The 21,059-nt window shown below is 35.2% G+C and overlaps 2 protein-coding genes across 5 annotated transcripts; one reads left to right on the top strand and one right to left on the bottom strand.

Moving 5' to 3' along the window:
* Positions 1–454: 454 nt before the first annotated feature.
* Positions 455–5,527, top strand: LOC106638960 (transmembrane protein adipocyte-associated 1 homolog). Of its 3 annotated transcripts, none has more exons than XM_089594658.1 (7): positions 455–568; positions 2,735–2,945; positions 3,028–3,323; positions 3,391–3,587; positions 3,669–3,729; positions 3,819–4,005; positions 4,098–5,527. In XM_089594658.1, the coding sequence occupies exons 2-7, from the start codon at positions 2,797–2,799 to the stop codon at positions 4,876–4,878; spliced, it is 1,671 nt and encodes a 556-aa protein (XP_089450784.1). In that variant the 5' UTR covers positions 455–568; positions 2,735–2,796; the 3' UTR covers positions 4,879–5,527. The 3 variants fall into 3 exon arrangements, with proteins under 3 accessions (XP_089450784.1, XP_014207855.2, XP_089450785.1); XM_014352369.2 differs by lacking the exon at positions 455–568 and adding an exon at positions 1,335–1,750; XM_089594659.1 differs by lacking the exon at positions 455–568 and adding an exon at positions 1,760–1,874.
* Positions 5,528–15,189: 9,662 nt separating this feature from the next.
* On the bottom strand, positions 15,190–16,698 carry LOC149374154 (uncharacterized). 2 transcript variants are annotated; one of them, XM_089594639.1, is made up of 5 exons: positions 16,383–16,698; positions 16,156–16,315; positions 15,960–16,048; positions 15,615–15,869; positions 15,190–15,543 (listed from the first exon to the last, which is right to left on the bottom strand). In XM_089594639.1, exons 4-5 carry the CDS (start codon positions 15,738–15,740, stop codon positions 15,217–15,219), a joined length of 453 nt encoding a protein of 150 aa, XP_089450765.1. In that variant the 5' UTR covers positions 15,741–15,869; positions 15,960–16,048; positions 16,156–16,315; positions 16,383–16,698; the 3' UTR covers positions 15,190–15,216. The 2 variants fall into 2 exon arrangements, with proteins under 2 accessions (XP_089450765.1, XP_089450764.1); XM_089594638.1 differs by having other exon boundaries at positions 15,960–16,315.
* Positions 16,699–21,059: the final 4,361 nt, after the last annotated feature.

Below are 21,059 nucleotides of genomic sequence, written 5' to 3' on the forward strand. Positions count from 1 at the left end.
CGCCCCGGGTCATTGGGTGAAAGGCGCTTTTGTTATTTAATTTAACAATTTATTATTTGAGATATTTGCTAGTAGTCACCCCGGGTCATTGGGTTGGATAGCTTGGGTTTATTTTATTAATTTATTCTGCATAAAAGTGTTACCTGGGTTTCTGCGTCATGCCCCATATAGTCTATTTGAATTTCTCGACAAGTTATTCTACCACTTCTGAGATGCCATCAACTGATTGACAAAATAGATTAAGGGTTCGTACACTAGTTACAGTAGGAGAGCACAACACGCATTACCTCTATACTCTATGGCCCCTATGCCTTATCGCTATAGCTTTATAGATTGTAGCAAACAAAACAGAACTTTTAAAAGTTTTAAAACGGTAGGAAACTCGGTAGATTTTGATGAAGCTCAAATTCCCTCCAGAAAAAAACTTCATTTATTAATGAAAATTTTTGTCCAGAGTGGGATTTGAACCTCTGTCCGAGGCCATCAAGATCTGTATAGGCAGACACGCTACCGACAGAGCCATCATGTGGCTATCAAAAGACATCTATAAGAAATCTTTAGACAAAATGTATGCTGGGTTCGTATGTATATATACTTTTTTTTTTTTTTTTTTTATATTATAGTGTACTGACCTACTATGGGTATGTACACTTTTTCTTTCCTTTATTCATTGTATCATTTTACATTGTCTTTTTACATATCGTTACATTATATCATTATAAACATTTCTCTTATTTTTTCGCTGTCATAACATGTCTTTTTTCATATTCGCTTGTATGTTTGTATGTTTGTATCTATATATCTCCCCGGTCACGCAGGACCGGTTATCGAGAGCTCGTCACAATTCATTATTTTTCAATTTTTATTATTTTTCTTTTCATCTTAAAAACTAAATCTTAATCCTAAGTCGGTTTCATGAATTCGATACCCGGCAAGAACCATCAGAATAAATCTGAGTGCCCCGACCGGGAATCGAACCCACGACCCCTTGAGCTGTGTTGTTTCGGAGGCTAGCACGCTAACCACTGAGCCAACGACGAGCTCTATTTATATATACTTACTTATTTACTTAATAAGTAATTGGACCGACCGACCGATCGAAAAAAATGTATTGATTCTATTCATGCCTAATACCTACCTATATACACTACATGTGTAATTGTGTTATTGTGTATACGTATAGTATACTATTTTTTATTATTGTACATCTGTATGTACTCATATCGATTATCTTCGCACTGGTGTCTACATTGTGAAATGTGAAGGCGGTGGCGGTGATGAATATACTTACATAAGTATAGATACTAGATAAGTATAGGCACTAGATAAGAGAGAGAAAGAGAGATGATCAAAAGTTATCCTAAATGACGTCTGAGACGTTTTCTTTCGCGTCTGTCAGAAATAACTTAATATATACTTTACGTATTCCATACTTTGTACACTGCGGTGCAATTGTACGTCATTCGTACAACAAAGGGACAGAGAGAGCTGCTGTTATAGATAAGGAAATAAAAATCAGTTCCGTATTGTGTATACACTGTGTACCGATGTAATTTACAAAAGAGCGCGGGTGTTGGAAAACAATAAAATGCAATGCCTCCGATACCCCGGGGTATGCGTATCATGTTGTTCATTGTTTCCGTTAAGTACGCTATCTGGAGTATTTACTACTTGGACACCTCTGCTACTGTGCTGACTACGTCAGAAGAACAAGCAACTGCATCAGTTACAAAAACATCAGGAGCAGAAGGTAACGTGAGAATCCTTTCTCCTTTGCCTATATCTGCCCATCCATCTCGCTCCCAAAATATATCTAAATTTATTTGAGATAAATGTCAGCTGGAGCACCAAGAGTAGATCGATTTTCTCAATAGGTACTTGAAATACTTAGTGTTTACCAACATAAATATCTAATTTTTTCTCTCTTTGTGCATTTGTGTGTGTGAGTGTGTTTGTGTGTATACAAGAATAAAAAAAGAGCTGATGACAGGAATGACTGATGAGGATGATTCGAACTTACTCTTGCAGCTGACTCAGAGTCTCAGCTCTCAGGGATCAAGTAGACTAGATAGTAGATAGTATGTGTGGGTGGATATTTTGACACTAAGCTAATGCTACACTATATATGTACACGTTGTTGTCTGCAACTAGTGCAACCAGCAACTTTGCACATTGTACTTATGACTGTTCTCTGTGATTTGCACTCTTGCACTGAAAATAAACCAAAACTTTAGGTTGCTGTGTGTATTGTGTCATCTCACACTTTTAGCTTTAAACAAAAAAAGATTTTATTTTTTACGACAAGCTTTTCTTATAACATTCATAAGATCGAAAGTTTATACTTTTGAGATAGTGTGATTGTGATATGTGCCTATATCCATGAGTAGTTGCCTACACACATTAAACATTTTATGATACACTATACATACATCGTGGATGATACTGTCAACATTCCCTTAAAAGAGTACAATGATGATAAAAGGCTTGAGATACGTGGTGAAAAAAACATGTGATTTATCATTCTCTGCCAGTGCAAATAGCTACTTTTGTTTATTTTTTACATCAATTCAATATAGACTCTCAATAATATTTCATTACTTATAACCGTTTTCATTAAATGATAGTAGAAATCACTGGTTGTGAAATCGTTGAATATTGTTTTAACCAATTACCAAAAAAGAAAACATCATTTCATGTGCTTTCAACTGTTAACATGAATTCTTTGTTTTGCTAGAGTCTCGAAGAGTAAAGCTATCATGAGGTGAGAGTGTCAAAAAATCAATAAAGAAAATCAGTATGTATGGAGAGGGAGAGCTGGAAGTCTCCGAAGGATGGAGGTACATTAGAGACTTGAGCACAACGACAGATCCTAACACAAGTTCCGCTGTTCGAGATGAGGAACACTTTTGTAAATTGATACTCTACAAGGAAATACAAGACACTAGGTACGCCATTTATTTTTATCCTTTAAAGAACAATCAAAATCAATTTAAGTGAAACTAATTCCAATGTATTTATTTCCGGCAGGATAAGAATATGGGATGTCATAATTTTAATACCAAATCTCTTATTCCTCCTATTCATCATAGCGAGATTCAATAGAGCCAGGCTCAAACTTAGAGCAACAAGCAGTCCCATATACCTAGCTTTTTACGGTCTCGTCGTTTGCAGTATTGTGATATCAGTTATTCGCTGCGTTGTGTCAATGATGGTCAATGCAGCCGGTGATGTTGGTGGTGTGGTAGACAAAGTGTTGTGGGTCACAGTCAGGTTTTTCTTGCTCTCCACTGAAATGAGTGTTGTCATATTTGGCCTTGCGTTTGGTAAATATTATTATCCTCAACAATGAGAAAACGGTTACAGTTTTTTACCTTTGTAATTATTTCTTAGGTCACTTGGACAGTCGTTCTAGCATACGCCGAGTCTTGTTGGCCACGTCCTTTATAGCCCTGATTTTTACCATAAGTCAAGGAACTCTCGAATTTATTTTGCCGGATGACACATTCCGCATACCAAGCCGAGATTTTTATGTTTTCGGCCATGGAGGAACGATGTTTTGGTTTTGTAGCAGCATCGTTTTTACAACGGTAAAAAAGGAATTTTTCTGTTAATGGGTTTTACACAGTGTTCTAAAAATAGTAATCGTATTTCTTTGGTCCGAATTTCAGATCTATCTATTTATATTGATACTACCTTACACAAGATTACGAGAAAGACTAACACTGCCTTGTAGGTTTATTTTCATATTTAATTATTTCTTGTCAAAATAATGCATATTTTCTATGCAACAAACCTACGTTATAAACGTTATTTCACAGCTCGTAAGGGTTTTTACGTATATGCTGCCCTCCTCGCAACGATGAATTTAGTTCAATCGGTAGGAGCTGGCCTTTTAAACTACACTCAAAAGCTCGAGGGATTGTGCGTCATCGATTTCACTGCTGTACTATACCTGACTTTGTTCACGCCACTAGTTTACCATACGTTCCTTTCAGAATTCCTTGGGTAAGAAAACGCATCATTCCAAAAAATATGTTCAAGACGACATAAAAATAATATAAACCACCTCCATGTTTGTGGGCGTCTCGTTTTTACAGAGTATCGCAGCCATCGATAATGTTCTCCTACAAAGCCCAGGTGGACGACACAATGGACGAGGACACAGTGTCACTGCCGCACCAGCAGAGCTTCTCCTCGCTCAAGACGGACAGCGACTACATTTACCAGGTCCATACCCCGCGTTTTCACGCTCCGCTCTTTCACTCCCAGTGCCTCGCGAAGCCCTCCTTTTCCAAATCCAACCGCTTGAAAAGCAGCTCCTCACACGCGACTCTGCTCTACCACGAGTACTCGGCCCAGCGACGCCTGCACCCACAGTCTCGGCTCAATGTTCAGACCAGCGCGCCAGATTTAAGACTGACAGCCTCCAGCCGCACGATAGCCGACAGTCAAGAGAACAAGGACGAGGCAGCGAGTGATTCCGATTTGCTCTTGTCACCCAGCACTGCTAGTGAATTCGTTTTCGAGCCCCAAGAAAACCACAGCAAAGCCAATTTGTTTCCCTGTGGTTACAAAAGTGACAGTGCCGTTGAGGAGGCCAGAGGAAAATCTCGGCGCTTTGCTGACGCAGCTGGGCCAAGTGAAAACGTCAGCAGTGGCTCTAAAGACAAGCCGAGGTTGTCAGAGTCAGGAGAGCAAGAGTACAAGACTGAGGAGAAAAAGTCAGGCGCGGGTGTGAGCGATTATTTGAGACACGTGCGAAACGAAGAAAGCAACGATGGTGCGGCCAGTAACATCCAAGTTATGCTTTCGCAAAAGTCGAAGAAACCGTTCGCGGACTCTTTGTCGTCGTCCTCTTCGCAAAGCGAGGCGCTGTGAACTGAAATTCGTTTATTTTCCACAATACTGACTTTGTTTGTGCGAACGGTGCTTTAGCTGTTTCGGTGCTTTGTTATATTTTCAAAATTATCCAGTGCTTGTGAGTGATAGTGTCTAAAAAATCGCATTATTTGAAAATAATTTTCTTTCGCGAGCTTGTTAAGTTAATTTTTTCTAAAATTTTATCTCTAGTATTATTTGATACTTTTTACTTTTTATTAAGTGCAACAAATGATTTTATTTTATTTCTTTTTCTTGAAAAGTGATTGTTTCAAACAGTGCATATTCTCATAAAGAATATTGAACAAAAATAGCGATTACAAAGAAATTCGTCAAGAATATTATGGTGTATTAAATAAGGACATTTAAGCTGTGAAACGTTATCCCAAAGGAAAGAGTTCAAAAACGTGGTATTATAAAGAAAGACTGCATTGTATAGAGTGCGTGGAACGTCGAGTCTTTTATACGATTCGGTCGATTTGCAAATTGTTTTTTTCCTTACTCTTAATCAAAAGTGATACATCCTCTTGCCTGATTCTTTAAATACTTGTACATATACATACATATACATAAGTGTGTGTATACGCCGATACATACAATCACAAGTTAATCTTGAATTTTCTAATTAAACGTTTGTTGTTTTAGTCGATGTAATTTGTTTTATTTACTCATAACTCAATCGAGGCATTTGTTGGTGCAGAATTTTTAGAAACCCTTAGATCTTGGCTTATCAAATATTCACCAAATTCAAAATTACAAATTATTTGAACTATACCAACAAATGTCTGGATATCTTCTGTTTTATCCTTCTATCTGATATAAACAAACTATTGCAAGCTTTTAAATCGGTAATGATGCACAATCTGTCGCCCTTAACGTACTGCTGTAAATTATCAAAAAACCGTAAAAAAATTAATGCTAACTTTAACATTCATGAGAAAACTATTGAGCAGTAGAATAATGAAAACAGTGCTGTCCAACAAAAAAAAAGAGTGTCATATTTCCTGCTTACAGAGCCACAGCGTGTACGACTCAACGCAGTTCGATATGAACTCGACGCCGATCAATCCATTATACGCAGCATCACTTCAAAGCCCGGATAGCATCACCGGCTACAGCATAGACAGCACCACCAGCGTCCACGAGATGCAGCAGCAGCAGAAAGAAGCAAATGGCTATCAGCAATAAGCTTTTTTCTGCTGCTTTATTTTGTATACATATACTTTTTTTTTATTAAAATTTTATAGTGAACAAGAGACACCTCTTACAATAACAAAAATTGAATTTACTTGGTGTAATTTTTATTGGTTTTTATCAATATTAAGGAGAAAGTATTAAAATAAAAATAGTGAGAAAGCTTTCGAATGATTCTAGTCGACGCAGTAGCAATTGTTTTATCTTACATTGAACGATGTATTGTTTTATATGTTTACATATACGTAAATGATAAGAAGAATAATTATTACATTGAACGTATTGTTTAATATTCATGTTTTTGCCTAGACAAATACATTTTTTTTAATTTTTATCAATTTTTATACACTACAAATATAATCATCTTAGTAGTCAAAGTATTTTATCAGGTATGCCTTTTCAAATGTACATTAAAAAACATTTTGATAAACAGCGACTGTGAAATTTTTTGTATTCGCTTTATTTAAAAACTTTTTTTATGCAACTGTAAAAAATAAATTTTAATTGTAGAATAGTCTTATTTTTCTGTTTAAATAATTTATTATTCATAAACATTATCATCGAAAACTTTTTATTTTATTAACATCGGAGGAAACTTCAGGGAATGTCGAAGTGAAATAGATCTCAATTGTTTTGACATTGTCTGATACATAAACATATTTATTTTAAATGCAATAGCTCCGATGTCCTCTCAACTTACTCCTTCGCTCCGTCCTACTTATAACAAACAATTTCTTTGACAGTAGCGATTTTTCACCTCTGTTATAAATTGAAACTTTACAAGAGTCAATTGAACAATTTACAATGAACTATGAACAAACGAAAATTTCTACTTATTATCGTGGAATAATTTTATTTTATGCGACGACTTTCATACTAATGGAGAAAACTTTTGTATTCAAATATTAACTACAACAGTATATGTTAATCGTGTGAAGTCTCACGATGAAAATCCGTAGGAATTTTATAACACTGCATGGCACTGTGCTAAATAAAAATTCAAGTATAAAAATAAAATTATCTAAAAAATCTAGACTGCATAAGTTCTGTACATATGTTAATGACGAATAAGATAACATTCATTACTGCAAAATCATTTTTCTTTTGCGTAACTCAAGAATTAAATTTTTTAAAGTCTGGCTTATATTTAGATATTGTAAAAAAAAAATAGTACTCATGCTGTTAAAAAAAAAAAAAAAGTAAAACTTAACGATTGTAAAATGATGATGTATTCATGTGCGCGAGTTTTTTTGTATGAAGAATGGATTTAACAACCAATAAAGATTAAGATACTTGCAATAGTCAATGGCAAACATCCACTCGTTATGTAGTTATTGACAAATATTCTTGCAATATACCAAGTAACTTAGATGTCAGTGAATTTAAATGAGGTCAATAGATTAAAGGACAAAAAGTATTAAATAATGTATTATTTTTCATTGTTTGGTTACCAACACAAAAAATACTGATTTCATGAAAAGGTCTAAGGCGATCAAAATTTTTTATTTTTTTTTTTTTTTAGAAAAAAAATGTTGATTCTTGAACATTTTTTACCGTAAATTACGATTATCGTTACCCGCAATCCGTAAAAGTTGTGCTTCATTTTTTAATTTAACAATTCATTGAAATAAAGTGACTTTTTTAACGTTTTGCTTTATATCACCTTTCCTGTGCATTTTTTGTTATACATACCTATGAAGTTTTTTGTTCCTTACTTAATTATCTAAAATGAGAGCCCAGGTAAAAGTCGCTAAGCATTTTAGTTCAACGGTAAATAGCATTCAAAGTTAAAAATGTGCTTCTTTAACATAATTAATATCTCAAGAACAATAATACCTAGAAACTTGAGATTTTCTGAAATTATCATAAATAATATCAACAATCGCACCAAACTTTATCAAAATCGGTTTTGAACTTTTCGAGTAATTGACGATTTCTTTTTTTCCTTAGTTGCAAAATGTCCCTACACTTGTACAAAACAGTTAGACCTTTCAAACTAAGCTAGAAAATTTTAGAATATTGATATTGACCGATTTTACGACGATTTTACAGCGACACTACTATTAGACTTGCGTATAAAACTATACTAGCAGCCCCCCGTCCCGGCTTCGCCCGAGACTCACTAAATGGAACACCGTACAGTGTGTTGACATGTAATGTGAAACGTTTTCAGTTAAAAATTTTACATCTTGTTCTGACACTTCTCAAAACAAAAATCTTCTTACTAAGAACATATTTGTTCGGAATGCATACAGTTTATTTGGTTAAATAATAAGCTGTAAAAATAAAAAAAAATACAATTATGCTGAAAAGTATCGTGCGTTCCTTATGCCATAAAATAATTGGTGGCCATAAGGAGCCGTTGATTTGCAGTTTCTCTTGTATAATTCACGAAAAGGGCTATTTTTTTAAAGCTGTTAAGATTTTAAACTCCCAAAAAATTTATATTTAAAAAAAATTATTTTTTTCACATCTCACAGCTTTATTACCTAAAGTTGTGTCATTTAAATAAGTATAGAATAGCAAACTATTCTTCCTTTTTTATGTAGGCGTACAAATATTAGAGACAACCATCAATTACATCAAATCAGAATCACTTACATTTATTTAAATTAATTCAGTACAAATCTGTAACAATATGACGAACATACATATTATTTTTTGAGGGCATAAAACTTTACATTATTTATGAATATCATTGTAGAATAACTTATACTATTATAGTTATTACAATTTCGTGGATGCATAATAATAAGAAGTAATTAATGTCACAAAAAAGGTTTTCCAGACGCTACAGTGTCAGCCACTGAAAATCAGTTTTCAATAGAGCCAATAACTGTGGTGTGTCTAAAATCATATGAGAAACTTCATTGAATATTTTAAATCTTAGAATCCTTTCACATGAATATGTTTTCACTTGTTACTGCACTCGTTCGTGTAGTCGTTCATGTACATAGAAATATAATTTTAGCGATTCGATTTACATTTATGGCTCATGGGTAGGTAGAGCGTGGCTAAGCCTTATTTGGTATTCTTCTTGTTTATACACCTTTTAAAGTACTTCACCTTTATACCCTGAGTATCATTGATACACACTTTTTCTAGTTCTCCACTTGTTGGATTGTCCTCTTTTATGTAGGAAAAGTAAAAGCAGTGATGAGTATCAGTTTCTGAATAAATTACCTCAATTTCAGAGAACTCCACGGGCCCCGTATGTAACATAAGGACAGACAGATCATCGTTCGTGGTAACGTTACCACTTTTATCGACCAACTTGACCTTAACGTGAGCTGTGTCACAGCTAAGAAGATTTACCATTACGCAGTCCAAGTACACGATGACGATGCCACCATGAGGACGGTTAAAAATCTTGTAATTTTTTTTCGATGTGGTTTTGGTGTCCATTACCTTATGATTTTTATTGTATTGTACGCAGCTAACTTCTTCCTTCTTTTGATCGTCCTCTAGCATACATACTAACAAGTACCCGTGATCACTTGCAAGCTTCTGATGCTTCCTAATCATGTCGTCTGACTTCACGAAGCTGTCGTTGAATATAGTCTCAAAGCCATTGTAGCTTACGTGGCCTGCGATTACACCTGTTTCTTGGCCGTTCTGGTAATATTTGTTAAAAAATGCACCTCTCGTTCGGTAAAACCCACTTGCGAACATTATTTTGTTGTAAAACCATGACGGAAAAGTAAACTGTCTACCGATTTTCATACCTGCAAATAATCAGAGTATCATGCGTGAGTACACATTGTTTAATTGTCAATCACGATAACGGGTGCTACGTGCGTACACCCTAAATAAGCTTTGACAAATTATTACCGTTTCGGTTATATCGAATTATGCATGGATTTCCACGAACGACGCAATGATCTAACAAGACGTAATGGTTATCACGATAAGAGAATACATCAAATACGGAACTATCCAAATACAAACGTGAATCCATTATGAGGACAGAATTGCAATTGTCCATGTCGACAACGCTGATCCTTTTATCCGATTCAAAAGCTCGCACAAATCCACCCCATTTAAGAACAGCAGTGTTTTCCATCAGCTTTCTATGAAGATGTATGTAGCCATTTACCATGGATTTATGGATGTCGGTAAACTTTATATTGCATGACTTGTTGGTATTATCCATCATGTTCAAAACAAATTGACATTGAAACTCTCCAGGATTTTCGGAGCAGATCATGTACATAATGCTTTCGTTGACTCCATAGGAAAGTCCGTAGTGTAGCGTCTTATTACCAGGTACATTTTCGACATACTCTTTTGAGAAATTTTGTGCCCCAACAATTTGAATGGCGACATACATCAGCCCCAAGACCATAATTATTTTTGCAGAGGGTAACATTTTGTTTTTTATGGGTAGACCTGTCCACTGAGAGTTAAAAAAATTTTTGATTTACAAAAGTAAAAGATGAGAATTGTGTTCAAATAAGCTTTTTGATAATATGCTTCTAATGTACGATACAAAAAAAAAGTAATGATAAAGTCAGCAAGTATACTTACCCTGCACTTGACTTTCGGCAATCGTTGACTGTCTTAAAAAATGACTGAGCAGCTTTTATATCATACAGAACGGGAGCGATAATATGTCACTAACACTGTTAAATTCAAGTGTGTTAAAGTACATGTTTAAAGCGTATAGTTAAAATTTTGGTTATCTATAAAATGCTCTACCGTAGTGTTGATAATAATTTGAAAAACAATCTAATCCATGGTGTACCAGGTATTGAAGCAGTTCTACTAAACTAAACATTTTCTCTACATATTTGGCCTTCTCATTTATGTAAATCGTTTAAGAAAAAATTGTTTTGTTCTATAGGTTTGGCGAATTAGTTCATAAAGCATTGGTTTGGTTTTTTTTTCAAAACGTTTATCAAGACTAGTATAATAAATTTAATAAGAAACCAAAATGTTTAACTACACGCTTTATACGTGTCTTTTAACACGCTTGGAATTATAACAGCATGCCGTAACGTTGATAAAAGTTTTCAGAAAAACCTAATCGATTTTTCGTAAAGTATTTCGACGAACTTATTCAACTAAACAATTTTTTGTAAATAACTTTTACTCTATCGATATTTTCTATTAAAGGCGAGTGTCTGTAAAAAATCATTTCTTTCTTCAACCATTGAAATAAGAAAATTGTAAAAAGTAAAACGTTCCTGTCATATATTTTGCACACCTGTTAATGTGTTTCAGTGACATTTGAGTTTTTTCACTCCAAGGTTTACTACATTGATTTTTTCCACTCATAGGTGTCCAACTTATTGGAACTGGTTATTTACTTGGTGCACCATAGATTTGGTTGTTCTTAAATTTCATATCGACGGGACCACGACGTGCTTAATAAAAAACAGAAATTTCAACCACACGATTTAAATGTATACTTTGACATACACCGATTTACAGTGTAAATGACGTGATTTATATCGAGTTAGTTTCTTGGTACTACGATTTTCCCCACTGGACAACGCTTTTAATGGTATATCATAGAAGTGTTTTTTCTTTCCTAGGTCAATGACTTCCTTCACTTTTAAATTATATTTTTAAAACAAAAAATATTGAAAAAAATAAAATTATCAGTACATCGACATTTCTTATTGTCATACAAAAAGTAAAGATAAAAAGTTGGCGTTATCAGGCATTTAACAAAAAACTCCTTTACATACGAGGTTACATTCATTTTTTAAATTAATTTTTTATCATACCCTGACGTGAAGTATTCATTTCCTTTGTGATTTAAGGCTGTGAAGTTGTGCATTTCTGACCAGGGCGGGAATCTTTTTTCGCCCACTAACGTACAAAACGTGTAAATGTGCAAGAAACAGACTAACACGTCATTACTTTAATGCAAAGTATTAAAAAATCTTATTTTAACGACTTATGGCAGGCATGCATCAACGTTCAATTATTTTACTACGTACTGTATTAAAGGTCTAAGGTGTAGGGCACGTTTTTTTGCATCCCAGCAGTTCTAGCACAATGAAAATAAATTTTCTAAAATGAATATAGCATGTTTTACTTTCCTAATAGTACGAAGACATTTAAATATTTTTGAGTGTTTACAAAAATTTTTAAAATAAAAGAAACTTGATTTTTTTTGTATGTTGGTCTTGTTACTTGAGTGCTTAGATTCTCACCTATACTTCCATATGTTACAGTCTGTTTTAAGAAGAAAATATCATCATAATGTGTTTTGTCCACAGAATCTTTAAGGTTACCTAAAACCAAATTCAAATCAACGATAACTTGAACAACTGAAGTCTATCTTAGTAATAAAACATAAAAGAAAACCTAACAACGTAAGACACTATTATGAGTTCAAACCGAAGCTCAAAACACCATTCCCAGAAGTACTTACAAAGTGCTTATCGCTTCAATCATACATCACATTTGTTACTGCACTTGTTCACGTAGCCGTTCATGTATTCGTTCATATACATGGAGATACGATTTGCGCTATACTTGTGTGGCCTTACCTAATATTATATTATTCCTTATATGTGCAGCTCATTAGGTATTCGTTTTGAAATTAGGTAATCCGTGACGATGAATTATATTTTCAAAGCATATATATTATCTTTATCATTGCTGCTTTTCTACTTTTTCTCAGGAAAAAATAAGAACAGTGTGAAGTCTTTAATCGGCTACCAATGACACTCCTTGGATTATTCCCATGAAAGAATTGCCAGAGCTGCCAATACGGCCAAGCCTTGAGTCAGTACTGGCAGCCGTATCGTCGTTATACCGGACTTCGGCCGAGATTTGTGCCAATGCTGGAATGATAAGATCAGACCAAAATTCGCACACCCGTACTGGTACGTTACAGTTTGTCAAAGCTTCTCAAATTTCCGACAATGCTGAAAGTTTTCAGATGTTGTGGGGATTTTCTGGAATCATTGTAGCTGTAGACGGCACACATAATAATATCCCATTGTATATAAATGGACAGGGATACATCAACCGAAAGAATCATGCATCGATTCAGCTGCAGGGGCTTTGTCTTGAAAAAGTCGAGCGTGCACACTTTTGAACGTATTTTGGTCGTCTGCACATGCGCAGAAGCCAAATATTGGTTTCTGCACATGCGCGAACAGCGAAAAATACTCAAAAATGACAAAAATGCACCTTCTGTTCTGAGGGTGTTTATACATTCATGGAGTCCGCGAGTCTCGGAGACTGGCAGACTAAGCTCACAAGAGCACGTTGGCGAAAAAATCCAAACATGCGTGCAATGCATGTTTGATTATATATTCAGTACATTAGTCTGACGGTTATTAATAATGAGCAAAAACCGTTAGAATAATATTTTGTACTGACTTTTGATGAAAAATGGATGCTTTTAACGTAGCGGTGAGTACTTATAATGTTATATCTTACGCTTTATGAAAATCATAACAAAAACATAACCTAAACATAAAAATCAGTTTTTTAACTTGTAAATAAACGGATTACATTTTTATCAATAACTTGGTGAATACACTGCTTATTTTTCTCAAAATAATTTTTTGTTTTGTTAGTCACTGACTAATGTGATATTTTTTAGGTTATAAGATGTAAGTGGCATGGTTGTTGCGTTTATTTAAGAAAATAACTGATATTGTTCATGTCAAACTCAATTTCTTAAAGAACTTATATTAGGAACATTCACAAGTATCAATTCACAATGTACCGCCAACGTGCTTTTATGAGCTTAGTCTGCCAGTCTCCGAGACTCGCAGACTCCATGTATACGCACCCTGACTTTCTCAAAATAAAGCTCCAGGTCATCGCAGGTCAAATAATGAAATTTATTTATTATTATGCGGCTCAGGTTGGTTCTGTACACGACGCGCGGGTGTTTCGTCTATCTGGACTCCAGAATATATGTAACACTGATGCTTTTTTCCAAACAATACGCATTTGATAGCTGATGCAGCCTACTCAGTACAATAACACGTATTAGTTCCATATGCTAATAAAGGATATTTAACTACGGTTCAAAAAAACTTCAACACACAATTGTCTAAAGCCATATTGGTTGTTGAACGCGCTATTGGAATGTTCAAAGGTAGATGGAGGTGGCTATTACGAAAACCTATCAATGTTACGTGTTGATTTGATTCCTAGATTTGTAATGGTAGCCTGCGTTCTCCATAACATATGCATCATTTAAGGTGATCTGTAGAATTTCAGACATCAACAAAGGAGACTAAAAATAGTTAGAAATAACGTCATCTCTGCGGCAAGTCCAATGTCTGGAGAAATTAAAAGAGATAAAATCGCGATCGATCTTCACAATGCTCCTTTGAACATTTTATTTTGTGCAAAAGATATTTGGAATTTTTCTTTATGCTTTGTAATTATTGCTGATATTGATCAAATAAAAGCCTTAAAAGTAAATACTTGACAGTACAGTTGGTTAGGACTTCTCCAACTTAGTCATGCCTGCTCCCTCGCAAGATTCTTAAAAAATAAAAATACAAATTGTTGAATAGAAGATGAAGGAACGTACAAGAAACAAAAACATAAGAAAGAGGTTCAAAATATATAATCCAGAAAAAAGATGTAATCAATTTGAGAAACAGTATTATATCAATCATAAAATTTGAGTGAAAGTTAATTAAGATTTTTTTACAATAATGAATGGATCCAACCGATTACTGTTGGGTATACTTTGCTAAACGATTAAAAAAACCTATGTTATTTTTTCATCTTAATTTTATTTAATCATTAATTCGTATGATCGTTGAGGAACTTTTAATACTTTCAAACACAACGTGCAATAGGAAAATTAGAAGTTTGAATAAGTAGTACTGATACTCCGCACATTTTTAAGAGCTTAATAATTATATGCTGTTCAAATATTTTTTATCATCTCTTCGACAAAGATATTATAATCATATCAGACAGTTATGACAATAATAATAAAAAATAATTAAAAGCAAATCAATGTAAATAGATATAAAAGCAAATACGTTCTCAAAGTTAGTTGTAGTTTAACAAGTGGTTTCACACTTTGATCATGTAGGGATCGAAGCCAACGCCAAATACACAATGTATTAGTTATCAAAGTTTAAAACCAATTGTTCAACTATAACTTTCGTTTGACAAATTAGGTGTTGAATAATAGGAAGCTAATTACTCATAATTATAAGAAAATGTATTATCCAAACTAGTCCTTTTTTTCTTAGAGGTTTTAACTAAATCTCCAATCGTACCAAGTAAAGCTTTTGACAACTGATATTTTTTTTCAAACTCAGCCTCCTTGCGTTTCCTATTTTTCTTTTTTTCGTGCAATAGGTCTTGCATGTAATCATTAACAGTTTTCTTTGAAGCTTTACCCTTTCTAATTTTCCTGATGATGTTTTCTTCTTCTGACTCTTTGCTACTATCAGAATCTCTTGTCGAAGAGGCAGTGGATACCAGAGACATAAATACTTCTTTTTTGAATAAAGTATCCATCTCCTAAATAAATACGTGATTAGAGTAAAATTTGTTATACGCACATGGTTTTTATCCTAATTATTGTATTTTACCTTTAAAAACTCAAAATCTTGGCGATGATTGCCAGTAGTATTATTATAGTCTTTCACTTCTTTATACTGTGCTTTTAAATAATCCATCGTTTGACGACACTGCTCGAACTTAAATTGTAACCACATGGCATATCATTTTCATAGCTAGAGTTTTCCAAGCGGCAGCCTTGGAAGTTTTCGGACTTTTTAACAAATAACTAATTCTTTTGTATTCATGAAGAAGGAGGAGGATAGCAATTTTTTTCCACCTATGAACTGAAATAATAGTATTATATACACATGCACATACAAATTTATATAATATATGTGTATGCAATAGTTCGAAAACAAACAAAATTGACGTACTCTCAATTAATTCCTCTGAAGGAGTAGAGTTGGATTCACGTGTCAATTTACTTCTAGAGCATTTATTTTTCATCGCTTTGGTCGAACAACTTCCAGTCAAGTTTTTAACAATAAAATCATTTAATTCATCTAAGCACTCCAAATCAAAAGAATTTTCGCTATGTAATTGATCTGATACGATGGGAGCCATTCTTACTTTTTTGCTGCATTTTCTTTTGTAACAGACCTAATTTCTTTCAAATCAACCTTTTTACTGCTAGATGATGACTCAGAAGACTCATCATCTTTCCTTTTTGAGGTCCGCCCCTCATGCATATCCTTTACTCTTGTCAACAAACAACGTCGAAATGATATATCTGAAAAACATGTAGGTTATTATTAATACAAAGACGAGACAGTGTACATATTACCAAATAATGTTACCTTGGGACATAAGCCACACTGGTGTAGATACGTGAGAGACTTAGTCATCAGGTGAGTACAAAATCTATGCGCCTACAGTCTTTTTCGGAGCTCAGAAGATCAGTTAAAACTTATACATGCCGTCCCAAGCTTTCTCAGCAGTTTTTTTGCTTATGTTCACAATGAATATTTGTGCAGTTTTATAGGGTCCTTCATTTTAATATATACTTTAGCAGACTCCATGTTAATTAAGAATATTCAGCAAATTATTGTAAAATTATACAGTCAAAACAAAGATAAAACAGTCTATCTGACGAAATCACTGACAACAGTAGTATAAAATTATACTTCATTCGCCTCGTTCTCGAGATTACATTGTAGTTATCTTTTTGTCCACAAGAGGTCACAACTTTCAGAGCTAATAAAAGGAAAAAAGTGGGGAGGCCCTGGCTCTCGTACTTTCCCGCTACCAATTCCCATCATATCTTTTTGTTGTGCGCTAGAGGTTACACCTTCTTCTTTCCTTAATAAGTGTCATGGGCAAGAGAAAAGGCAATTTCCTGGGCTCAGAGCCCCTGAAGAAACAAAGCAAACTTCTATTTGAGCAGTTGGCCTACCTAAACAGAGGGAAGGAAAACGATTCAGGAGATGGTGACACTGGGTCAAGTGGAGAGGAATCCCCGGGAAGCTTCTCGGACAGGGATTTTGGCTCATCAGACGAGACCTCTCAATCCAAGGAACCTAACAAAAAGGGTATGTAGTTCCTTCGAATTTTTTTTATACCCGTGGTCGACGCGCTGCCGGGGTGACTCGTGTGCGTGAGAATAGTAGTGTTTTGTTTTCTTCTTAATAGTAGATATTGGCCTAGAAGCCTGCTCGGCAGGTTGCGCCTCTGCACGTGCTTCCATTCCGTGCTCTTTGTTGGCTTGAAATTTCTTGTTATATTAACGGCCTGATGTAAACCTGCACGGCAGGTTGCGCTGCGACACGTGTTCGCATGCCGTGTCTATATAGCTTGTTCATAATAAATTACAACCAGATTCTCGTGCACAGCAAATTTATTTCGTTTTCGGCCTATAAGCCTGCTCGGCAGGTTGCGCCTCATCACTCTCGCTCAAGAGAGCTGTTTTTAATTTTATTTTTTTCTTTTTTTTTAAGTAGCCTTTGTGCCAGACACTAAATTTTTTCACGAAATCGTACAAAAATTGCATTTGGCCCCTTTTTCCAGGTGTCAAAGATTTAAACGAAGAGGTAAAAGTGCAGGAGCAAATTGAGAAGGAGATTCTCGAAATTATCGGAGATGATCCAGATGCTCCCAAGACTTCGTCTCTATCTATTCACACGTCCTTATTAAAGAGATGGATTTTTTGGTACCAATATGGATTACAGAAACCAGATAGAGACGATCTGTTAGCTAAATATGGCTCACCAGCTGGCCTAGAAGCCCCGTTAATAAATAGTGTAAGTTAATTCGTTGAATCTTTCCGTGTAATCTATATTTAGTACTTAGTTTTTTCCGTGTTTTATTTTCATGCGCTACAGCCAAGCGCGAAGAGTAGAGATGCAGCCATGCTCAAAAGACAGCAGGCAGCAGGAGCAGCCTTGAGTGCCGTGGGTGCTGTTTTGACTAGCCTTATGACAGACAAAGAGGGCATAGACAGATTAGATTGTATCGAAAAACTGAGTGATGCGGGTAAGCTCATTGCAGACTTGCTGTTCAGTCAAAGCAAGTCGCGCAGGGCTTTCATTTTTTCGGGATTGGAGAAAGAAACAAGAGCATTGCTGGACAGCACTAAAGTTGATAAATGGCTCTTTGGAGAAAAGCTAGGTGATAAGGTGGTGGAAGCCTAGAAAATAGAAAGGATCTCCAAATCTCTAGTCAGACCCTCGTCTAGCAATGTTCGCCCACCACTCACCCCACGTTTTCCTTTAAACTCGAACAGCCTGCGAGGAAGATCACTCCCACCCTCCGCAGGCCATCAACAGTACAACCAGCGGGGAGGCTTCAATTATCGCCTACCTTACAGGAATGCGCCACGCAATCAGCCGTTCAATCCAAGAGCGCAATACCAAAGGGGCAGACAGAGCAACTACAGCAACTACAGGAGGTAAAGAGTGTAGGTATTAGGGCTGATAGGCTGCATAATTTTATAGATGAGTGGAAAAAGATAACGTCAGATAACTTTGTTCTAAATTGTGTTACGGGAGTTCAGTTAAAGCTCGATAGCTGGGTAGTGCAAGATAGAATCATCTCACCCACCTTCTCCTCTAGTGAGAGGTTAGATGTGTAAAAAGCAATCAGTGACTTGTTAAGGTAGTTGTACAGGTACCGCAAGAGTCATGAAACTTTTTGATTTGTGTAGTAGAACGATCTGGCAACGTCGCTTTGCGGTCATGTGTGTGTGCCTGTAAGTGTGTGTTCAGAGCATCATAGAAGGAGCACTTCGTTGATCAGCTGTAGCAAAAGGAGAAGCGTGTGTATCTTTTTTTTAGTTAATAAAATAGTCATGCCCAAAGAAAAAAATAAGAAATTTTTTTGGAAAGGTGTAAGGGTAAGCGAGAAAGTATATAATGCACGCATTAATCAGCAAAAAACCGGCCAAAACGTGTGGAATGTTACGAGCAATCATATGTACCTATTTACCTTTCAAACCGCGCGCGTAATATCAGATTATGCGGCGTTGCCATATTTTCAAATAGCGTCTCACAAATGCACGTTCTTCACGCTTTACTATTTAATTACTTTTCTCACAAGTACCCTTGGAAGGTTTTGAAAGCGAATATATAATTGTCATTTAATTATCTTTCTACTGTCCAAAGGGCATCAGAACCTATCCTATATTAGCAACGATATGAATGATAATATACAGACAGCTCCACGGTTTCCCATAAGACGCCATGTTGTATTGGCATGTAAACAAAAACTCAAGGCATGCAAATAATTATGAATATCTCCCTTTATAGGTACCCTCGGGTCACAAAAATTTAGATTTCTTATTTTTATGCATTAATCTACCATCCTGCAAAATATCATAATTTTCTATCCTATATTTCAATTTGCTGTACAACTACCTTAAAGAAGGGTGCTATCGAGGCAGTTACACGAAAAGAGGGACTATTCTTATCTAGCTACTTTCTTGTTCCCAAACCAGATGGTTCCTTTCGTTTTGTTTTAAATCTAAAGAACTTAAATCGGTATATACCTACTCAACACTTCAAGTTGGAAGATATCAGAACAGCTACGCATTTTGTTTCTAGGGGTTCATTTATGAGCAAGATTGACTTAGAAGATGCCTACTTCTCCGTGCCTATCCATAAGAATAGTCGTAAATATCTTTGTTTCTCCTGGAACGATCAAATTTTGCAGTTTGTATGCCTTCCTTTCGGGCTAAATATAGCGCCTTTCATTTTCACGAAATTATTGAAGGCTGTGGTTGGTTATTTAAGGGCAAAAGGTTTTGCTTTGGTTCTGTATCTGGATGATTTTTTGATTATAGCTAAAGATCAGAGAGGTTGCAGGAAAAATCTTATGGAAACAGTAACTCTACTTTTATCGTTAGGTTTTTTAATTAATTGGCAAAAGACTTCTTTGACCCCTTCAGTTAGATGTGTTTTTTTGGGCATCATAATCGACTCGGATCAATACATTTTAGAATTGCCTCCAGAAAAGAAACAGAGCCTCATTAATCTTATTAGTCAGTTGTTGAGACGAAGGAATTGTAAGATTAAGGATTTTGCTAGGGTAATAGGTAAACTGGTGGCAGCAGCTCCAGCAGTTAAATATGGATTCGTCCACATCAAGTCTGTGTCAACATTGTGGTGGCTGATCTAATAGAGTTTCTGTGGAGTAAAATTGGCCGTAAATATGTAATAGTCTCTTAGGATTTGTTCACGAGATTATTGAGGTGAAGCCTCTATGCAAAGCCGATGGGAAAGTTGTAGTGCAAGCGTTGAAGGAGCCAATTTTATTTTGGTGGGAAAGGCGAGGTTACTTCTTAACTGATAACAATCACGAGTTTGATAATAAATCAATCGCACAAACTGACTTTAGTCCTGACACAACCGAATAATTAATATAAAAAATCGTTGCTGCGCCAAAGATTGTCTTTAGCAACTGTCACTCTTTTGAAAGGGATTTGATGAAAATATTCTTAAATCAGACGCTTTCGAAAATAATTAACAACTTTTTTCTGTTTACAATGTAAGAAATAAATAAGTAAAGATAATTAAGTAAAGACAAAGACCGTTAATGTGTATCTTGTCTATGAAAATAATATGTACTACTTTAATTGCACACTTACAGTTTTGAAATAATACAGTTCGTATGATATACGTTGGTAAAAATAGAACTGATAGCAAAATTCTGAAACATGAATTATTGGGTGCCAGCTACTCTGCCGTGCCACGGAAAAAAGCCGTAAATGACATTTTTATAAAAAATGAGTTATTTATACTGATCGATTCATCAGCGAATGCCCTATTTAATGGCATTTATAAACATTTGATATCTTTTTTCATTTATTAATAATAATTAATTGAAAGTCAACAGAAATCTGTCTTCCCATCAAAAAAAGCCGCAAGTAACAAAAATATTGGAATTCGACGTGTCGTTAACGGGGAAAAAAGCCGTAACAGCACTTACGATTTTTTTACTCGGTATTAGTCCACGAGAAAGACTACTGATGTCACACTAAAAAA

Source organism: Copidosoma floridanum, unplaced genomic scaffold (genome assembly GCF_036245765.1).
Source record: "Copidosoma floridanum isolate Cflo_tuat_1 unplaced genomic scaffold, Cflo_Japanese_pri ptg000021l, whole genome shotgun sequence".
Classification (NCBI taxonomy): Eukaryota; Metazoa; Arthropoda; class Insecta; order Hymenoptera; family Encyrtidae; genus Copidosoma; species Copidosoma floridanum.